Source organism: Varanus komodoensis, unplaced genomic scaffold (assembly GCF_004798865.1).
Source record: "Varanus komodoensis strain SLA01 unplaced genomic scaffold, ASM479886v1 scaffold33, whole genome shotgun sequence".
In the NCBI taxonomy this organism is placed as follows: domain Eukaryota; kingdom Metazoa; phylum Chordata; class Lepidosauria; order Squamata; family Varanidae; genus Varanus; species Varanus komodoensis.
The window spans coordinates 9,358,146-9,377,239 of NW_025335817.1; the positions used below are offsets into that span (position 1 = coordinate 9,358,146).

Sequence of the window (19,094 nt, forward strand, 5' to 3'; positions counted from 1 at the left end):
AGAGGAACTTTAACCTTCCCTCCCGTGATTCTGTTCCAGATCAGGCAGGGAAAGTGTCTGAAAATTAGATGGTTAGACAGTGATCTTCTGCCCTTCCTCTTGAGTAAGGGAGAAGAGACATGATTGCCAGTTGCAGCGTTACAGGACTGTGTGGCTTGGCCTTTGTTGTGGGCTTTTTGGTTAATTCCTTGGAGGACCACAGTGATGGGGGATATAGAAACACAGAAACACAGAGACACAGCAAGTCAGAAGGGGCCTCTGACCCCCAGCTCCACTCATACAACCCTCAACATGTGGTTGTCCAGTCTTTAATATCCAACCTGCACACACTGCAGAAGACAGACCCCAGTTTGTCCCTAAACAATAGCCGTGTGTGCTGACGGAGCAGGCAATGGATTTTAAGACCTTTCCATCTCTGTACATGCACTGCATTGTACTTGCAACTGTTACGTTTTTGATGCCTCTTGATTTTTCCATTGCTTGCTTTGGTTGTTAATTTATTTATTATTTATTTAAAACATCTGTATGCCGTCCTTTAGGACAACGTCTCAGGATGGCTTGCAACATTTCATCGTCTCGGCTTTCTGATATCGCTTGCAAATCACCCTGACATCTTCTTTGCAGGTGAGTGTTGTCGTCTCCCTCATCACAATGCTTGCCCCATCTGCCTTTGAACTGGTGGCAGCCTTGGAAATGTACCATCCTCGAACCACGCTGCGCTTTCAGCTGGCCAGGTATGGAAAACCAGCCCTTTCAAGTCACACGGGAAAAAAGGTGAACCAATTGCTAGGCAGGCTGCTTCTGAATTGCCAAAAGGAAAGTAGACATGCATGACCAAAAAGGAGGGGTGGGGGAAAGGACATCAGTATGCATGAAATGTGCATGTGCCAAGGTACACGTATCAGTGCACGTTTAGACGTTATCATTGCGATGCAAGTAGCAAAACAATGCATCTCGTTGTAGTGCAGAAGGCCAAGACTGAGTGCCTTCATCAGTCTGCTGTCCGGGAGCTGCTGATGGAGAATCCCCGGGCTCTTGCTCTTCTTTCTGGGAGGTCTTTGTTGTGGTGGGGGATCTCACATCCCTTCCACAGAGGACACCTTCAAAACAGAGGACAATGGCCTTGCAGAGGAAGGACTGTCCCCTGTTAAAGAGAACCCTGGCCACTTGGGATGGCATGAAACCAAGCAGCGTGCAGGTGGGAAGGGAACCCTGAAATGGTATTACCTGACTTTTCTTTCACTTCTTTCACTTGCTGCTTTTGACAGAGTTCTCGTCTTATATCTGGGAAATCTCTACAGTTTAATTATAGCCCTTTTGGATAAAGTGGACAGCATGAGCATCACCGTAAGTTGTGGGTCTCGGCCATTGTAGGGGAAAAAAGTGTGCAGCTTCTTGTTTCATCATTGTTCTCTGAAATGGATGGAAAATGTGTCGATTTCTGTACCACAGCAGGTGAACTAATAATCTGGAAGCCACCAGACTCTCTCTCTCCCTCCCTCTCGCACACACCACTCTCTCCCTTCACTCACATGGTGGCCTTGGCAAACCTGCCCCCCTGACACATTACCTCACAGGGATGAGCAGTATCTACTGCTTCTTTGCTCTGCGCATTCTCTGCACATCAACCGAATGCTCGTCTCTCCTTCAATTTCCACAAGCACTTGTGAGTGTTATTCAGTTTGCACAGATGGGAAATGTATGCAAAGGGAACTTGATCAGTTTGGGAAATTGCACAAACCTCCGAGTGTTTTTCAAATTTGGCAACTTTCCCCCATAAAACTGAAATGCGAAATTATGCACTTTTAAAATTTTGAACTGTTTTTTCTCAGAAATTTGCTCCATTTTCAAATGCAAGGACATAGTCAAACATGTGTGAACAATTCTGGAGAACACGTTCTCTGTGCAAGGTCCTCTTTTCAGCTGCAAATGGGGCTTGTTCAACTGCCTTGCAAGCAAAATTCTCGCATATTCCCACCATCTCATCCCCCTTCTCTGATTCTGCAATAACAGTAAATTACAGGGGCATAGGGAGTGGGCTAGTCTGACCACTGGGCCATCTATCCCAGTACTGCTTGCCGTGGCTGGCAACAGCTCTTTCTCAACTTAATTAACAGCTCTTTCTCAATTATTTGGAGATGGGGGGGGCTTGATCTTAGAACCTCCCGCATGCACTCAGCCATGCCTTTTATCGAATAATGTAAGAGTTGCAAGAGAATGTATGCCAGTCTTCCCTAGCCTGGCGCCACCAGATATCTCAACTACAATACCCAATTTTCCTGACTATAATGAGTGTAGAAGTCCAAAACCTCTGGAAAGCTGAATTGTAGGTGAAGTGCCTTGTACAGCTGAAAAGCAGTGTAGAAACACTAAGTATTAAGTCTTGGTAGAATGTTAAAGAGGCAACATGGTGGAGGGAGGGAGAGAGAGAAGCAGAAGCTATCAGGTCTGAATAAGAGCGAGGCTGTGTGTTGGCTACCTCTCAGAAAAATCATCAGAGTCCCAAAAGCTCCATCCTAATTATCAAAGAAAATTTGAGGGCCTTTCCTTGCAGTCCTAAACATTTTAAAGCTCCAGACACTCTGGACCCAAGCTGTTTTAAAAACCACCTTGTGAATATAATGTTCAAGCCACTTGCATTTCAGGAAACTGGACTTCACAGAAATGGAAGCAGCCTGGTCGATGAGTCCGCCTTCTTAGCTACTAAAAACTTTCTGGAAGACAACTTTTCCACGACGATTCCCAACATGCACATTCTGAGGAATGACACCTTCCCTCTGGCTGAGAATCGCACGCAGCACTCTGCCCCGCCTGCCAGCATGGTGATGGCCAACACGACAGCAGCTTCTGAATCTGAGGGCGAAAGTCACCAGGATCAATGCTGGGAGACCTACGTGGGCCAAGTAGGTCAAAACCTTCTGTGAGATATGGTGGTACCAAAGCAGGCAGTGCCTAATCAGTGATGGCACAAACATTTGAAGAATATTCTCATTACAGAGATCTGCTAAGCCCTCTCTTTCTGATGTTTGCTAAAGACCTTCTGTTGCAATTGACTTTTTGGGTGTGCGATTTTACTGCTTTCCATGTGCTGCTACTTTTCAATGCATTGCTTTTATTGATTTTTAAATAATGATGAATTTTAGCATAATTTTTCATTTCATTTCTCATGTTATTTTAATCTTTGCAAGCCTGCAAGTGTGTTTATAACAATAAAGTGGGATGAAAAATATTAAGTATGTAGCAATCCCAGAAGCATTGGTGTTTTAATAAACGATATACCCAGGCCATATTTAACAAAATCTGTACATCCTTACCTGCACCCACTAAACTACTCTGCTATTCTCACCTGCAACAGAGCTCACAGTTCTGTCAGCACTGTTGAAGTAACATGCGACCCCCAGCTTGGCTGCATTGCATAGAACGAAGTGGGGGGAACTTATCCTTCATCTTAGCCAGGAAAATGTCTTGGGTCAGTCCTGTACCTGGGAGCAAGCATCAAACCTGCATGACTTCATAAAAATGTGCAAGATCGCAATGAAATGTATGCACAATTATAAGAAACTTCAAATAAAAAGACTTCACAAAACAAAGAGGAAATCCTGCCAGGGTGCACCACGTCTGTGCTTTATGCAGGCCGTAGGTCTTGGATTCTTTGCATGCAGAATGTTGATCTTCCATATTTCACCCGGCTCTATCTAGCCAGGTAGATTTGAAAGGTTGGTGCATATGATCCTGCTGCTGGGTTGACCTTGTGTTCTCCTGCCCTTGGTGTTTGCTGCTCTGCACATGGGCCAACGGAGCATCCTGCTTCTTTGCAATGAGAAAAAGTAGCCATTTCACGCACCATACAAAGTCCACATGGGGTCGTTCACAGTGGGATGCACAACTGTACGGTACATTTGGGATATGTGCAGAAGGAAATCTGGAGTGTGCTGGCGTTCTCTAAATCCCTCCTCAAAGCTCACTTTTCTCACGTCCATATCGTCTTGGAGGTGGCGGGATTTCAGCAAAGTGCACATCTTTGAAATGTACACTGTCTTTTCCCATTGGTTTGTGTGCATTTTTCAGAAACGTGGATTTTTCCTTTCCATTGTTCAAATGTGCCCCAAGTGCTGAATGTATTCTGGGGTCCCCATGAATGACAGTGCGGGCTGGGAAATATATGGGGTTTGATAGCCCCCGGTGCCTGTTAGGTCCTAAAGATGTGAACTGGGTAAATCCTGAGCTAAAATTAACCAAAATGGCCTTGGGTTCTCGATCTGGTTCTGTGAACACAGATGACAGACATGCGAATCAGCAAAACTCAACAACGTTCTCCAGATTTCATCTCAGAGCTTGATCCTACCTGAGTTCATATCAGATTATGAGCTCTGCCCTTGTTTTGCATGAAAATTTACGCACATTTTCTTGTATTTTTTCATATGTAGGCATCCATCATAAACATCTTTAACATGCTTGTATACATCTTCCATTGTTTAAAGCATATTTATGCTCCTTTTTCAAAAGTATGCCATCTTTTCATGCACATTTTTCAGACATCTGCATGCTGTTCAATGCATTCTTTTGGGTCCGTCAGTCACATGGAAAGCTCAGAAATGTATGAACTTCGTATGGACTTTGACTGCAAATGGACTCCAAAATGGGCGTTCAGTCTAGAAGGGGTGACCTGACCAAAACTGAATTGAACTAAATTTCTCAAGCATCCCCAATGCTCATGAGCACAGAACTCGATTGGTGATGATTGAGGGACTTCTCCATGTGGGTTTCGAGTGCTGCTAAGAGGGATTGGAAGGGCAGATTTCCCTTCCAGAGTGGGATTTCTCTTTAGGCCCTTGAAGTAGGAGATCCAAAACTTCCTGTATTCCCTGGGATGCGACATGCATGGGCCACATTTGATTTTTAAAAAATATTAAGTCACTTTATGAATGCAGTTTGGCTATATTGCTCGAATTGAATAGTGGCGATGCAGTAGAGATGGTTCTCCTGGGGTGCAAGATACAGCGGAGGTCAGTTTGAATGGGCAACACTCACTGTTGAGGCTCTTGCTGCATCTTTTCTCTTTTTCAGGAAATGTTGAAGCTATCTATCATTGACATGCTCTTCACTGTGGCAAGCATCCTGTTGATCGATTTCTTCCGTGGGCTTTTTGTCCGATACTTGAGTGACTGTTGGTGCTGGGATTTGGAAAGCAAGTTTGTGAGTAAATATGTTTCCTCTGGAAAGCAAGCTTGCGGGCATATGCATCTCAGGAAAAGGGGATGCAGAGTTGTCGTATATTACACAGAGGTGGGATGGCTGACAAAACTGGCCTCTTTTATCTTGTTTTTCCTGCATCTTCAAGAGGGCATCCAATGACCTTTGGGTTAGCGCATCCCACTGGAATTCAGGCAAGGTCCTCTCTAGGAGAAAGAGCCACACAGCCTGCTCAGACCAGCCTCGCTTCATCTCAGCAGGACCCATGATGAGGCCTACAAGCTTTGCTAGCAAGGGTCTTCCTTTTGTTTATTCTATTGTCCTTTATGTTATCCTTAGCTCTCTCTCCTTCCGAGTGCTCTCCCAACCCTCTCCCTGCTTCATACTAGTTGGGGCCTGAGGGTAGACTTGCTATACTAGAAGGCTGCATAAGGATAGGGCCTTCCAAAACTAGCTAGCCAGTGAAAAGATGCCTCAGCCTGCTGAGGATTGCCTTTGCCCCTGCACTTCCTAGAATCATAGAATAGTAGAGTTGGAAGGGGCCATGAAGGCCTTTGAGTCCAACCTCCTGCTGTTGCAGGACACCAAGTCACACCATCCCACTCAGATGGCAGTCCAGGATCTTTTTGAATGTCTCCAGTGCAGGAGAGCCAATGACCTCTTAAGGCAGCTGATTCCACTGTCATATTGGTCTGCCAGTGAGGAAGCTTTTCCTGATGTCCAACCTGAATCTGGGTTATCACAACTTGAATGGATTATTCTGTGTCATTCATTCTGGCATCAGTGAGAAGAGATCTTGACCTTCCTCTTTGTGGCAGCCTTTGAGGTACTTACAGAGGGATATCATGTCTGTGGAATGTGCTCCCCAGAGAGGTTCACCTGGCGCCAACGTTATATGCTTTTCAGTGCCTGGTTAAAACCTTTTTATTTACCCAATATTTTATAGTTTAAAAAATTTTAATCAGATTCTATTCATCCTCAGTCGTATTTTACCTTGCTGTTGTATTTCTTGAATATTTATCACACTGTAAACCATCCAGAGATTATTCATATAGGACAGGATAAAAATATCCTATTAATTAATTAATTAAAAAATGTATGTCCCGCATGAGTCTTCTCTTCTCAAGGCTGAACATGCCCAGTTCTCTGAGTCTCTCCTCACAGGGCAGTGTTTCCAAACCCTGGATCATTTTGATTGCCCTCCCCTGGACCCTTCCTACTCATCATTTAGCCAGGCTCTTGGCCTTCCTCACTACTCCCAGCGAGGAAAACGCCGGTGCTGCCTGCACACACCCCTGCACGGTCCCTAACTGTGCTGCAGTGATGTGCAAAGCACGTGGGTCCCCCTCGCCTCGCCTCACCCACCCACTCCCCAGCCAGGGAGCAGCTGGATCCCTCCTTGCAGCGAGTGCGCATGGTGCTAAACAGCTACTGGCTCAGCCACGTGCTCTCTACCCGAGAGTAGACACAGTTGCCGGATTCTTCCCTTGAGAAGATGTGCGAGCGTTGAGCACTCGCTCCTGCCCATGATCCTGAGGCAAGAACTTCTCAACAATTCTGTGAGGTCGATTTTGCTCAGAGGGAGTGACTCGCCCAATGTCACCCAGTGAACCTAATGGCTCAGAGCGGACTAGAACCTGGATCTCCTGGTCCCCAGTTCAACCACCACACCACCCTGGCTGGTCAAGCTCACCAGGTTGGACCTTTCCTGCTGTCAGGTGTGAGTGGCTATGAAATGCCCTTCAGAAGATACCAAAAATGGGAATTCACAGGAAGAAGCTCCCCTCTCCCCGTGTAACCAGCAGCAGAACAAAGTCATGTCAGCTGCAGCCCCAGCCAATAGATGGTGCTATTTGATCGCCTGAGAGTTCAGTCAAGCTTCTGTCTTGTCTCTGTTTTGCCTTGGAAATGTCTTGAGAACAGCAAGTTGCAGAGGTTTAAGCTGTTAGTTCAACTTGCAAATCTGTATCCATGTCGGTCCTTTCAGTGAGCGCTCTGGCAGTTTTATTTAGCTGTGATGTGATGTTACACTGCCATTTGCTTTACTCCTGCTCACAGTAATGGGAAACATGCACAATTCGACAGGTTAACAGGAAGACAACACGATGTGAGGAGGAGAGAGATGGGTTGCAGCACTGGACGAGAGTGCTGTGTTTTGAGCACAGTTAGTGATGGGTGGATGAATTTCTACCCATCTCTCATCAAATAAAAATGGTACTCGAGGCAGTGCACAAAAATATCCAGATTAAAAACAAGATCTTTGTTAAAACATAGCAGAGAAACAAAAAATGAAAATGCTACTTAAGAAATTAATAGCACCAGCAAATTAAAGCCCAGTTTATATGGGAATAACCTAGCCTTCCTCAACTATTGTGAGTTATGGATTGCTTTAATTGGCACTGGCTGCAGCACATCCAAAAGGTGTGAAGTCCTTATCTTTGAAGTCTTGCTGCCATTTTCAAGCAGGCTTCCAAAACAGTAAGAAGAAAAAGGCTGAGAACTGCAGCACTTAGCCCTGCACACAAAACTACTGGGAATGAATTGTTGCTCTTCAGACAGGCATGCTGCTCAACCAGACTTGCATTTTCTTTCTTTTACTTTGCAGCCTGAATATGGAGAATTCAAGATAGCAGAAAATGTGCTGCATTTGGTCTACAACCAAGGGATGATTTGGTAAGTACTGCATAGGTCAGTCGGTCCTTTTTAACTTCACTGCGGCAGATGCCGTTTGGCCTGGGCCGTGACAGTGGGAGCATTTCCCAGGACGGCCCTGATGGCTGGGCCCATCCAGGCACGGGGCTCTTGGCCTGAGGAAGCCTGAGGCAGAGGAGCGAGACAGACCAATAGAGCCAGCGTGAAGTGACTCCCGATGCTGCAGCCCATGCCCAGTGGCTTGCATGCTTAGCTTAGGCTTAGCTGCTGCAATCTATAATCTGGAGAGAGAGACAATTCCTTCAAATACATGGCAGTGGATAGAATAACAACCTGTGCTCCATGCAGGAACCCATTTTAAAGCCTCCCTGAGAGGTGACTTCCCAATCTCTGCTTGAATCTCTCCATTGATGCAGAGCTTAGCACCTCCTGAGGCAGCTGGTTCTGACTGACAGAAAGTTCTTCCTGGTGTTCGACCACTATCTGCCTAGCTGCAGCTTAAGCACATATTTCATGTCCTACAGACTTGGATAATGAACAGGACGTGACCCTCTTCTGAGTGCTAACCCTTGGGTAGTTGAAAAGTGTTACGATGCACATTTTCTCATTGCTATTCATTCTGTGTGGGGTGGAACAGCTCTCCTGTTTTTAGTTCCCCTGTGCTTGTTGGAATTCATGCCTCTGTGGGGCTGAATTTCCAAACAACTGTGTATGATGGCTAGTATTGGAACTTCAGTCCTAGAATGCAATATGACAAGGAACATGCCGCCAATGGGCAAAAACTTTATAAACTAGGGGACGAATCTGTAAGGAACCAGGGAAGCTTTTGGAAATGCTTACCAAGAAACCGTGTATTTAGCTGGGCCTATTCTGAGTTCACTTGGGGAAGCTTGGCCTGCACAGGGCCCAGCGCCTTCGCTTTCTCCTTCTGAGCGCTGCCTGAGGGACTCTGGTTGTGTCCTTTGCTAGGATGGGGGCCTTCTTCTCACCTTGCCTGCCTGCGTTCAATGTCCTGAAGCTGATAGGGCTTATGTACCTGCGCAGCTGGGCAGTGTTAACATGCAATGTACCTCACCAGCAAGTCTTCAGAGCTTCAAGGTTAGTGAATAATATATAATGCAATGTGATGTGCTATGAAATATGAGATAACTAGCGAACAATCCAGCTCCACACGGGTGGGAATAGCTCTTGCATTGCTACCGCAAAGGCTGCAAGTAACCTTACGCTGTTGTCACAGTTGAACATGGTTTGCATGACTGGTTAGGTTCATGATGGGTTCTTTAAGACATGAACAGCTGCAGGAAGTGCTGGCCACCATTCTGAAAATGCAATCCTCAATGGGCTGATAACATGTCTCACAAATCCAGCCATCAAACGTAATGTGTAGGGCTGCAGTGACCTCCTGGAATCTGGCTTTCTTCTGTTCACTAGATTTTTTCTCATGCATTGCTCTAGCTTGGGAAGAAAGCCAAGCCAAGAGAAAGTCCGCAAATGCTTGCAGAACTCCAGCTGAGCAATCTGGCCACCTTCTTCCACAGCACATGCAGCACAAAGAGAGCCACAATATGCTAGTTCAGGGGCAAAGCAGGAACAAGGCATCGGATAGGGAAGAGGCAGAAAGGAACAAAGAAAACTAAAGCCATTGGCTTAAAGAATGCTGGGTATCTCTTGCCCAGATGAGGGCCGGCAGAGCAACAAAGAGCTCCTGAAGAGGGCTAATAACTGGGCACCAAAGCAGGGATAATTGGCTAGTGAGTTCAGGTGGAACAGTAACAACAGAGCAGTGAAGGTGGTTGGGCAGAAGGCAGGGGCAACAAATGGTCAGCGAAGCAAGTCAAACATAATCACTGAGCAGTGAGGCCTAGCAGAGGGCGAAGCTCGCAGTGGACAGCGATGGCAGAGCAGCGGCCAGTGATGGCCGAACTGCACATCCACAACGACTGTGTGGCTATCACTGATCCGCAACCTGGCTTCTCCTCTTCCCTCCCTGTTAACATTTCAGTAAGGCCTGATCTGGGAAATGTTGTTACCGCCTTGCCGATTTCCTTCCTCTCATCCCACTGCATTGATTGCCACTTAGGTGTGGGGGCAAAACATGACTTGTGGGGGAAAGGGAGGAAGAGGCGGTTAGGCAGCTGCTGACTTTGGCAACAGCCACACAATTATTGTGTAGGAAGCAGTTTTCACTCTAAATGGTTTTATTGGGAGTGAGGAGATAACCAGTTGTGTTTAGGGAGTTTGAGAAGGCCTGCTGTTTTGCAGTGCTTCTAATTCACATATGCCACCCAATAGAATCAAATCTCCAAGTGAGCAACCCACTGGCAATCTTGACCCACCATCAAGTCATAATAGAAACTTCTAGGACACAGCAATGGAATTTATCACTTCTATGAATTATGAAAGCCTTGGAGCCAGAAATAGGATACTTTAAAGGATGGAGCCCTGGGGAAAAAAAGATTAACCATTCTATGGGAGAGCTTCCAGTAGCAAAAGACTTGGGGAAAATGTGTTGTGAATTAATTTAGATACTAGAAATGCAGTGGTATGATGAGGAAATCTGTAATAACATGACCTCCTTTGCAAGTTGACACTACCTACCTTTGTAATAAATTAAATCACTAGATCTCCAATTTTATTTAGCAGGAAGCATGTCAAGATGCTAGAATGCTACCAGTGTGTTAGAATCCCAATACTATGCAGGAGAACTGTGTAATAACACTGCCTTCCTTTGTAGATCTAATAACTTCTACCTGGCAATGCTGCTCTTCATGCTCTTTCTGTGCATGCTTCCAACTATATTCGCTATTGCCCGCTATAAACCATCTCGAAACTGTGGCCCATTTAGGTGAGTCGATGCTGCCACTGAGTTTTATTGTGTGCACGTGCTAACCTCCAGGTGGTGTGGAGTTTGCCGTTTCAGCATGCATGTGATTTCCACCCATTTCCTGCAGCTATTTTTGGGAGAACGAACAGTGATGTGGGAAGGAGTCTACACCTCTTCCCCACTGCCACAGCAAAAACGATGGATATCTGGAGTGGCAATGGAGCTGCAAAAGGGTGGAAATGAGGTTGTTGAAAGGCTATTTTCAACTGTTTGATGCTCTGTATCCTTGTATCTGTAGCCATGGCTACTGAAAGGGAAAAAAGGTTTCATAATGGTAATCTGAACACCAATTTATCTAAGCAACATGTTTTAGAAATTTTCAGGCACATGGGGGTCCCTGGGGGTCAGCTGGAAGGGTCCTATGTTGCCTACCCCTTTTCTTCAGAAACAGGAAACCATGGTTAACTGTTTTGGGACAAGCCAGGGTATCATCCATGGTTTAGTATCTTGCCTTCTTCCAAAGCCGTGCAACACAATTTCTAGTCTGGACAAAGCGAGAAGCTGCAGTCAGTGGAAGGCATCCTGGTTGCTTTGCTTAATCGCTTGCTTCTTGCATCACTTGCCTGCGGGAAGGGGCTGCACGTGCAGCCACAGCGCTTGCTCTTTCTTGGCTTCTTAAGCTCAGGCAGGATCCTCTGAAATTGCCTGTTAGCCGAGCAATATGGAAGGATTCCCTGTAGCAGATCATATGCCGAGGGCAGAATGTCAGAAAGAGGCTTTAGAATTTTAAAAGTGCTCCACGTCCATTGGATTGCTTCTCTTTACAACAGGACCGCGTGTGATGTTATGACCCAGGCAGAGCGATGGTGGCCGTCCCCTTTGCGGCAAGGGCTGGATCTGAATCCAGAGGGGCTCCCGCCTCAGCCTGTTCATCGCAGCATGCTGTGGCTCCCATTGTTCAGTGGGCCACTAATGATGCCTTCACTCTTATCCAAAGCTGCCTGTATTCTGCAGTTGCAGAACATGAACTTTGGAATCCCAAGACTCTGAGTCTTTAAAAAACAGGGTGGGCATGTTCTCGAAGGAACAATCCTGAAAGGGCTATACCATACAGTTCATGCTGTATGCAAGACCACAACAAGCAAGCATTCCACAGCTTGCCAATAAATTAATGCAAGATTTTCGTGTCATCTCAGAGAACTCTTGGAAAAGCTGGCAGGGTTTTCATGTATGTTCTAAAAACTTGGAATACTTGACTTCAGCCCTTTCTACCAATCCAGTCTCTGCTTCTTGTCTAAGTCTATTGTAACCAGAAAACAATTTTGAAACGCTTAAGATGCTTTGAATTTTCTGAGAGAACAATTGGTTGTTTTTTTTTCCCATCCTAGTGGGCAAGAAAAAATCTATGACATTGTGTCTGAAACCATCCAAGCTGACTTTCCTGTCTGGTTCAACAAGGTGATGACTTATGTGAGCAGTCCTGTAGTTGTTCTCCCTGCTTTACTGCTTCTCTTGTAAGTCTATAAATCTCTTGTCGATTTCACTGCCCACAGTCAGCTGCTCCCCTCTCCTCCCTCTGTTAAGGCCATGCAACTCTTCTGTGGGCTACACCATTTTAGGTGTGGGTGAAGGAGACCAGGATGGGATGCTCTCCCATTTAAAAAGGCTCCACAGTTGGATACGTAATATTTCATGGGGGAAATACTAGACCAGAACTTTTGCCTATGATATCACCTTTCCACATGCACATGGCTTTTGACATAGAGTAACCAATACTGCCAAAAGAGCTTCAGCTATCAAGTTGTATAGGCATGTAATGAATGAATAAAATGTTTCCACCTTACCCTGCTTCATTCTTGAAGTGGTATAGTCCTAGGAGGGCTGTGCCATGCAATTACAGTGCAGATTGAATGCTACTAGAATGCAGGCTTTGCACCTTAACTGGTGGAGAAACACCTACAAGTCTGTAAAAGTAATTGCTTTTCTTTAAAAATATATCTTTGGCTCACCCATAATAAATGAGAGTGCTGCATCAATTGTGAGCCAAGCTTTGTGGCATTTCATGAAACAGCAGCTTCTGCAGCACAAGACAGCAGCACTGAAAGTGGCACCTTACAATATTTTGACCTCAGATGCAATATGTGAGTAGAGTGCCCACGCACTCTTTGTTTCTTTGCCCTTTGAAATGCACAGAGAATTGGGAATTGGGAAGGGCTTCTGCTATTTTGAACAACAAATACTGTGTTCCAAGCCAGTGTCTTAGGCCTCATCTGGAGTCCTGGGTCCAGCTCTGGGCAACACAGTTGAAGGATGGTGCAGACAAGCTGGAAAGGGTTCAGAGGAGGGCAGCAAGGATGATCCAGGGACTAGAAACCAGCCCTATGAGGAGAGATAGAAAGAACTAGGCATGTCCAGCCTCAAGAAGAGAAGACTGAGGGGAGATACAATGACATTCTACAAGTATCTGAAAGGTTGTCCCCAAGAGGGAGGACCGGATCTCTTCTCAGTCATCTCAGAGTGCAGGACATGGACAAATGGGCTTAAGTTACAGGAAGCCAGATTCCAGATGCATATCAGGAAAAAACTCCTGACTATTTGAGCAGTATGGCAAAGGAACCAATGGCCTAGGGAGGTGGTGGGCTCTCCCACACCGGAGGCATTCAAGATGCAACTGGACAGCCATCGGGGAGGGATGGTTTGACTTGGAGTCCTGCAGTGGGCAAGGGGGTTGGACCCGAGGGCCCTCTGGCCCCTCCAACTCTACTGCTGTATGATTCTGTGCAATGAACAATAAGGGTTGGAAATCTTTACTCCTGTGGGAATTAATGATTGCAGCAATAATAATCCAGCGCCTGCATCCCAGAGTGATGTGATTCAGAGGTTGCCTTATGCTCCTCTCTTCCAGCATGCTCATTTATTACCTCCAGAGTATTGCACGGTCATTAAAATTCACTAACAACCAACTGAGGATGCAGATCCAGAATGTGAGTATGCAGCAAAAGCTCTTCTTGCACCTCCTCTTACAGTGCAACCCGTAGCTGCCCAGAACCCTCCAAACTCTGAGAATGATGTGCACCTTTGGAGGGAGGAAGAAGCATGGAAGTGAAGGTCTCTTCTGTGACCTTCCCTGCAGAGACTCAGATTTTGCCTCGGAGCGGACAGCGGGAGGCTCGGGCACAGCCAGGATCCTGTATATGTAGGCAGGACCTTTCCCCGCCCCTCCCCACCCCCAGAATATCCACAATCACCATCTCTGAGGTCACCCTTATGACCTTGCGCCACAGTTGGCATGGTTCCTCCGATGCCAACTGCGAGGGGGGAGCAAAGGTACCTCAGCACTGACCTTGGAGCAAGTTTCCAAGCTCAGGCCTGGCATTCGGAGCTCTCCTGGAGCTGCCCAGACAGCAACTCAAAGCCGTCAGATTGTGCCTTCAGTGGCTTTCCAAAATGGGCTCTCCATAATCCAGGATAAAGAGAAAGGGCAGCTGGGGAAGACGCGAAAGATGCCTACAAGACAAGTCCCTTGCCTACCATCTTTATGCAGTACGCCCCTCTCCCTCTCTCTCTCTCTCTCTCTCTCTCTCTCTCTCTCTCTCTCTCTCACACACACACACACACACACACACACACACACACAGAGTTGCTATTTTATAATGCCAGGGTTTTAATTAATTAGATTTATGTATGTTCTAGGAAAGAACTGAAGACAAGAAAAAAGTGGTCCAAATGGCAGCAGGTGAGCCAAAATGCCAGCAAAAGCTCATGCCATTACTTCACTGCATGCCCTCTGGGGTTACTGATTTTCTTTTTCACAAACTGCAGTAGCTCCAACTTTTCTCCTTCTCTGCAAGATCCAGCTGTAAATCCTTTAGTTTTTTTTTGGTTTGCTCTTGCCCCTGCTACATATACTATACAGTAATGGCAAGATTCAGCAATAAGTTCCACTGAATAGTGTAACTACCACCACCACCACCACCACCGATAGCAGCAGAAGACAGCAACAGAAGTGTTTTGGCTGGATCTCGCTGCTCTTGCTCATGCCAAGGGCGCCATGTCCAGGCAGCTTAGGATTGCATGGCCTCTGTGACCGCCATGGGATGCCCCAGACACGGACAAGCTCATCCACTGAGAGGCAGTGTGGTGTGGTGGAAAGAGTGGCATGGCCAGCTTCCCCACTGAATTTTCCATGGGGTGCTGCAGAGGTGGTTTCTCCGCCCTCTCTGTCATCTACACAAAGCTGCTGCACAAGGTCATCCAGAGTTTTGGCCTGTGTCCTCATCCCTCTAGTGATGACACACAGCTCTCTCTCTCCCTTTCATCTCCATCAGGTGAGGCTGTGGGTGCGCTAAATCAGGCCCTGGCTTTGACGATGGACTGGGTGAGGGTTAATAAACTGAAGCTCGGTCCAGACCGGCTTGTGCTGTTGTTAGTGGGTGTTTTTTCTGGCTGGGTTGAAGAGGTCCAGCTTGTTCTGCATGGAGCTGCTCTCCACCTGAAAGAGCAGGATCTTAGGCTGAGAGTTCCCCTTGGAACTCATTGTCAGTTGAGGCTCAGTGGGACGGGCTGCCTCTTACTAACACTGGTTGGTGACCTTACTGCTCTTTTATCTGGCTTTGATAATCTATGCTCTGGTGGCCTCCAAGTTGGAGTACTTAAACGGACGGCCTTTGGAAGCTACAGCTTGAACAAAATGCAGTGGCCAGGCCAAGGGACCAAGACAACCTGAACACGCCACACCAAGCACTCTGGTCTTCTTGCACTGCCCGCGTGTTTCTGAGCCTGATTCAGTATGCTGCATGCTGAGGATAGCTCAGGCCAGCAATACCTGATGGAGCCCCCTGCCCCTAGTATGAACCTATGGATACTGGGCCCGCAGCATATCATCAGAGGCCCCCCAGCCTTCAAGGAGGCTTAAAGGATAGCAACCGGGGAGGGGGCTTCTTAGTGGTGGCTCCACAAGTCTGGAACAATTTGCTTGATGAAGCCCATTTGCACCAACACTCTCTTCTTTTCAGTGTCAGGGTAAGACGTTCCTTTACTCCCAGGCATTTGACAGCAGGCAATAAGATTCTTAATAGGTCTGGAGTTGTACTGTTTTGTTTTAAAGCCATTATACTTTGGTACATGGGCTTTATATGAGGTGTTTTTAGGGTTTCGATCCTTGCAAACTGTCCAGTGAGCGTTGGCTATTGGTTGGTATAGAAAACAGCAACCGAATTGCAGCTCCGGCTGCTTCCCAGGGGTCAGGCTGCAGGAATCCCATGGAGGCCACACAAGCTGCCATTTGGAGAAATGTGTCCATTGTCACTGATCTTTTCAGTGAGGCCCAACAGAACTGCAGGGAATCCTGAGACATTGCTTTGAAAATTACTCTTGCAGTTAATGGCAACAGAGAGCGTAATTGTTTCTTTTGTAATGACTTATCAGCCAGAATCCAAACTGTGGTAGGGAATGACAAGCGGCCAGAGCAGGAAAGTGACATCATCAGCCAGGAGTCTTCTGTTCGGTCCTCAACGCCAAGGAAAAATGGCAGCGTGGTGAATTTTGAGTCTCCTAAAGGCAGCCGAATACAGACAATCTCTCAGTCCGTACCACAGCCCGAAGTGGCAAAGGCGGTCAGCCCCATCCCAGCGAACGCTACCCCAGCGCCTCCAACACCCGTTGCTCCAATACCTGTCACCCCAACACCTTCTCTTCCCCCTGTGCAGAAGCCTAGAACTGAGCCTCCAGCCAGCAGGTAAGACCTTCCCCTTGAGCTCCTGATGCTTTACAAAGGCTGCATTAACATGTGTGAATGCACCACCCCAGATGAGTGTCTGTGGCAGCTCTTCCTCCCGTTCCAGGTAGCATCTTGCCCAATGAAGAGATTTGGAGTTTGTGAAAGCTTACCCACAATGTTGTGCTTTTTGAGTTGTTGTCTGATCATAAATCTGGGTATATTGAACAGGTCAAACCTTAAAATAGTAAAGCTATAGTGTAGAGCAGTGCTCAGATTATGCAGGGGAGTTATATCCATAGTGCCCGCTGTTAGCCAAAGTGCACACACACTCTATTTTGGTCTTCTGAACACACAAACACACACCTGTAGCCTGTTAAAGAGGCCATCAGAAAAGGTAAGGAGCTTGAAACTCCTGTACTACCGCAAAGATTTGAGGGCAAGAAAATGACGTGGAGTACACAGACTTGATCTGTTGGGCCTTGTCAGAAATTCATTTCCATTTGGGTTTGATCAGGATTTATCCAGTCTGCACCTCTCAGGCCACAAAGGGACTCTTCAGTAAAGGTTTGTTCATCGTGAGCCAGCAGGGTGTGAGGTGCTGGCTTGGGACTTGGGGGATTTGGGCTTTACTCCCCATCTGACCAGGGTGACCTTGGACCAGTCACAGATTCTCAGCCTAGCCTGCCTGTTGTGAGAATAGGATGAGAGGAAGAGACTCTTACCAACCTTTACATTCCTTGCAACAGGAAAAGGGGTGGGGTATAAACATAATGCTATGTTATGCAATGTAATAATAATTTCTGAACTTGCAGGGTGCTTTGAAGATCTCAAAACGATCATACAAGCAAATACATTTGAAAAATATATATGTAAAAAGCATACTTTTGAAAAATACATACATATACACTTAAATCAATGTGAGAAGAAGGCATGCATTGTGAAGATGCACCAAACTGATGCATGCATTTGCAAAACTTTGCACAAAAATTTGCAAAAGTACAAGATGACACTCTGAAATCCATAATGTAAAAGCAAGGCTTGCAGTCTGACACAGACTCGCTTTAGATTGAGCTTCAAGATGAGAATCAGGGCACTTCAGCAATCCTGGGTTTTGCTGGTTTGTGCATCCCTCTTGCAGCAAATATTGACTGTGTGTTGCAAGGAATAACTGTTTGTAATTGCCAAGCTGGACTACTGTTACAGCTTGTTCGCTATTATTTATCTAGTGTCTTTGTACACTGCCATTCTGAAATCAACCAAGGCAGTTTACACAAATTTCCAGAAATGCACAACCATGATCACAACAAAGCATTAAAACAACCTTAAAGCCATGCAAACAAATTTAAAAGCAAAGCTGAAAACACGTGTCTTGAACTCCCTCCCGGAACACAGAAAGTCTGGGGGCCAGCCATGACTCTAAAGCAGGCATGGGCTGGCTGGATTCATCTCAGAGTGGAAACAAACTACAGCAGGCTAAACCCACCAGCCTCTCTGTCTCTCTTCAGGTATCCAAGTACTGCTCATGGGAGTGCAAGTGAACTCTGCAAAGCTAAAGCTTACACCCCCGCGAAGTTCAAGAAGCGCGTAGAGGACGTTCATTCAGACCCTCTGTTTAGAAAGAGCCTCCGACAGATCAATCCAGAGGCTCACGGTACCAGCGGAGTTCCCCCTTTCGTGGGCCGCCGGGCCCACACAGCCAGGTACTTTATCGTCAACGAACGTGAGCCACGCAACAAAATCCTCCGTTCAACCACCAGATTGCCAAGGAATCTCCGAATGGATGACTCAGGTGAGATAGTTGAGTTATATCCGAGAAATTTCCGACGGTACGTGGTTCGGACACCCCACCGGGTGTACTCACCCCATTTCAGTGAAGAGGAGGAAGAGGAGGAGTTCAGGAGAAGCATGGCAGGTCGATCTCACCGCCCACGGTCACTTTCTGATCTCCGGGCAGCCCCTCGTTTCTACATTGGGGAGCGTGCCGACAGCCAAATCCTGACCAGCAAGGCCTTGTCCAAAATGCGCTACAAATCTTGGGAAGATGGTTTCGGGCTCACATTCGACAAGCCCCCACATGTCCACCGGAAGATTCATGTGAAGAACATTGAGCTGGACCAGCCCTACCTGGAACACCACGTGAAGGCAAAATCCAAACACAAGACCGAACCTTCCCCAACTGAATCTGACTCCATTTCGGTTGACTCTAGCAGCGATCAGCCAACCAGCGGCAATGATCAGTACATTCAGGTCATTCATAGCAAAGAAAAATATCTGAAACCTGGCGCAAAACAAACCAGGAAGAAATCCAAGACTGCTATTGACCTAAACATGACTGAGGCCAATGAACTGATATGCTCTAACGTCTAGTGGAGTGGCAAGCTGCAACCTTCCAGAATTACTAAGCTGAGCACCGTATCATTTAATTGTCTGTACCGTTTAATCCAAGGATGGGCACTTCATAGGCCAAAACATCAAGAGGCTGAAAATTCCCATCATCCTAGGCACTGGTGAGCAGAAATGGAGTTGTGGTCCAACAGCACCTGGAAGTTTCGGCACTCTCAATCTTTGCCCCAGTGAAGTAAAATAAACTCACTCCCTCTACTAAGAGGGATTCTCCCTGTTCAACCATCCTTGGCTAAATAATATTATTGTAATAATATATGACTTTTATTGTAATGGTTGCCCTGAGAGCGTGATGCTATCAGC

The 19,094-nt window shown here is 46.5% G+C and overlaps 1 protein-coding gene across 1 annotated transcript in view; it reads left to right on the top strand.

The window, feature by feature from the left end:
• Positions 1 to 18,755, top strand: part of TMC3 (transmembrane channel like 3) — a 34,031-nt gene extending 15,276 nt beyond the window's left edge. The window contains exons 12-23 of the mRNA XM_044438548.1: positions 625 to 734; positions 1,269 to 1,347; positions 2,646 to 2,903; positions 5,068 to 5,196; positions 7,799 to 7,866; positions 8,815 to 8,943; positions 10,580 to 10,690; positions 12,058 to 12,183; positions 13,575 to 13,653; positions 14,363 to 14,421; positions 16,062 to 16,406; positions 17,894 to 18,755. Coding sequence (XP_044294483.1) covers positions 625 to 734; positions 1,269 to 1,347; positions 2,646 to 2,903; positions 5,068 to 5,196; positions 7,799 to 7,866; positions 8,815 to 8,943; positions 10,580 to 10,690; positions 12,058 to 12,183; positions 13,575 to 13,653; positions 14,363 to 14,421; positions 16,062 to 16,406; positions 17,894 to 18,755 — 2,355 coding nt within the window. The remainder of the gene's footprint in view (positions 1 to 624; positions 735 to 1,268; positions 1,348 to 2,645; positions 2,904 to 5,067; positions 5,197 to 7,798; positions 7,867 to 8,814; positions 8,944 to 10,579; positions 10,691 to 12,057; positions 12,184 to 13,574; positions 13,654 to 14,362; positions 14,422 to 16,061; positions 16,407 to 17,893) is intronic.
• The last annotated feature ends 339 nt before the right edge of the window (positions 18,756 to 19,094 follow it).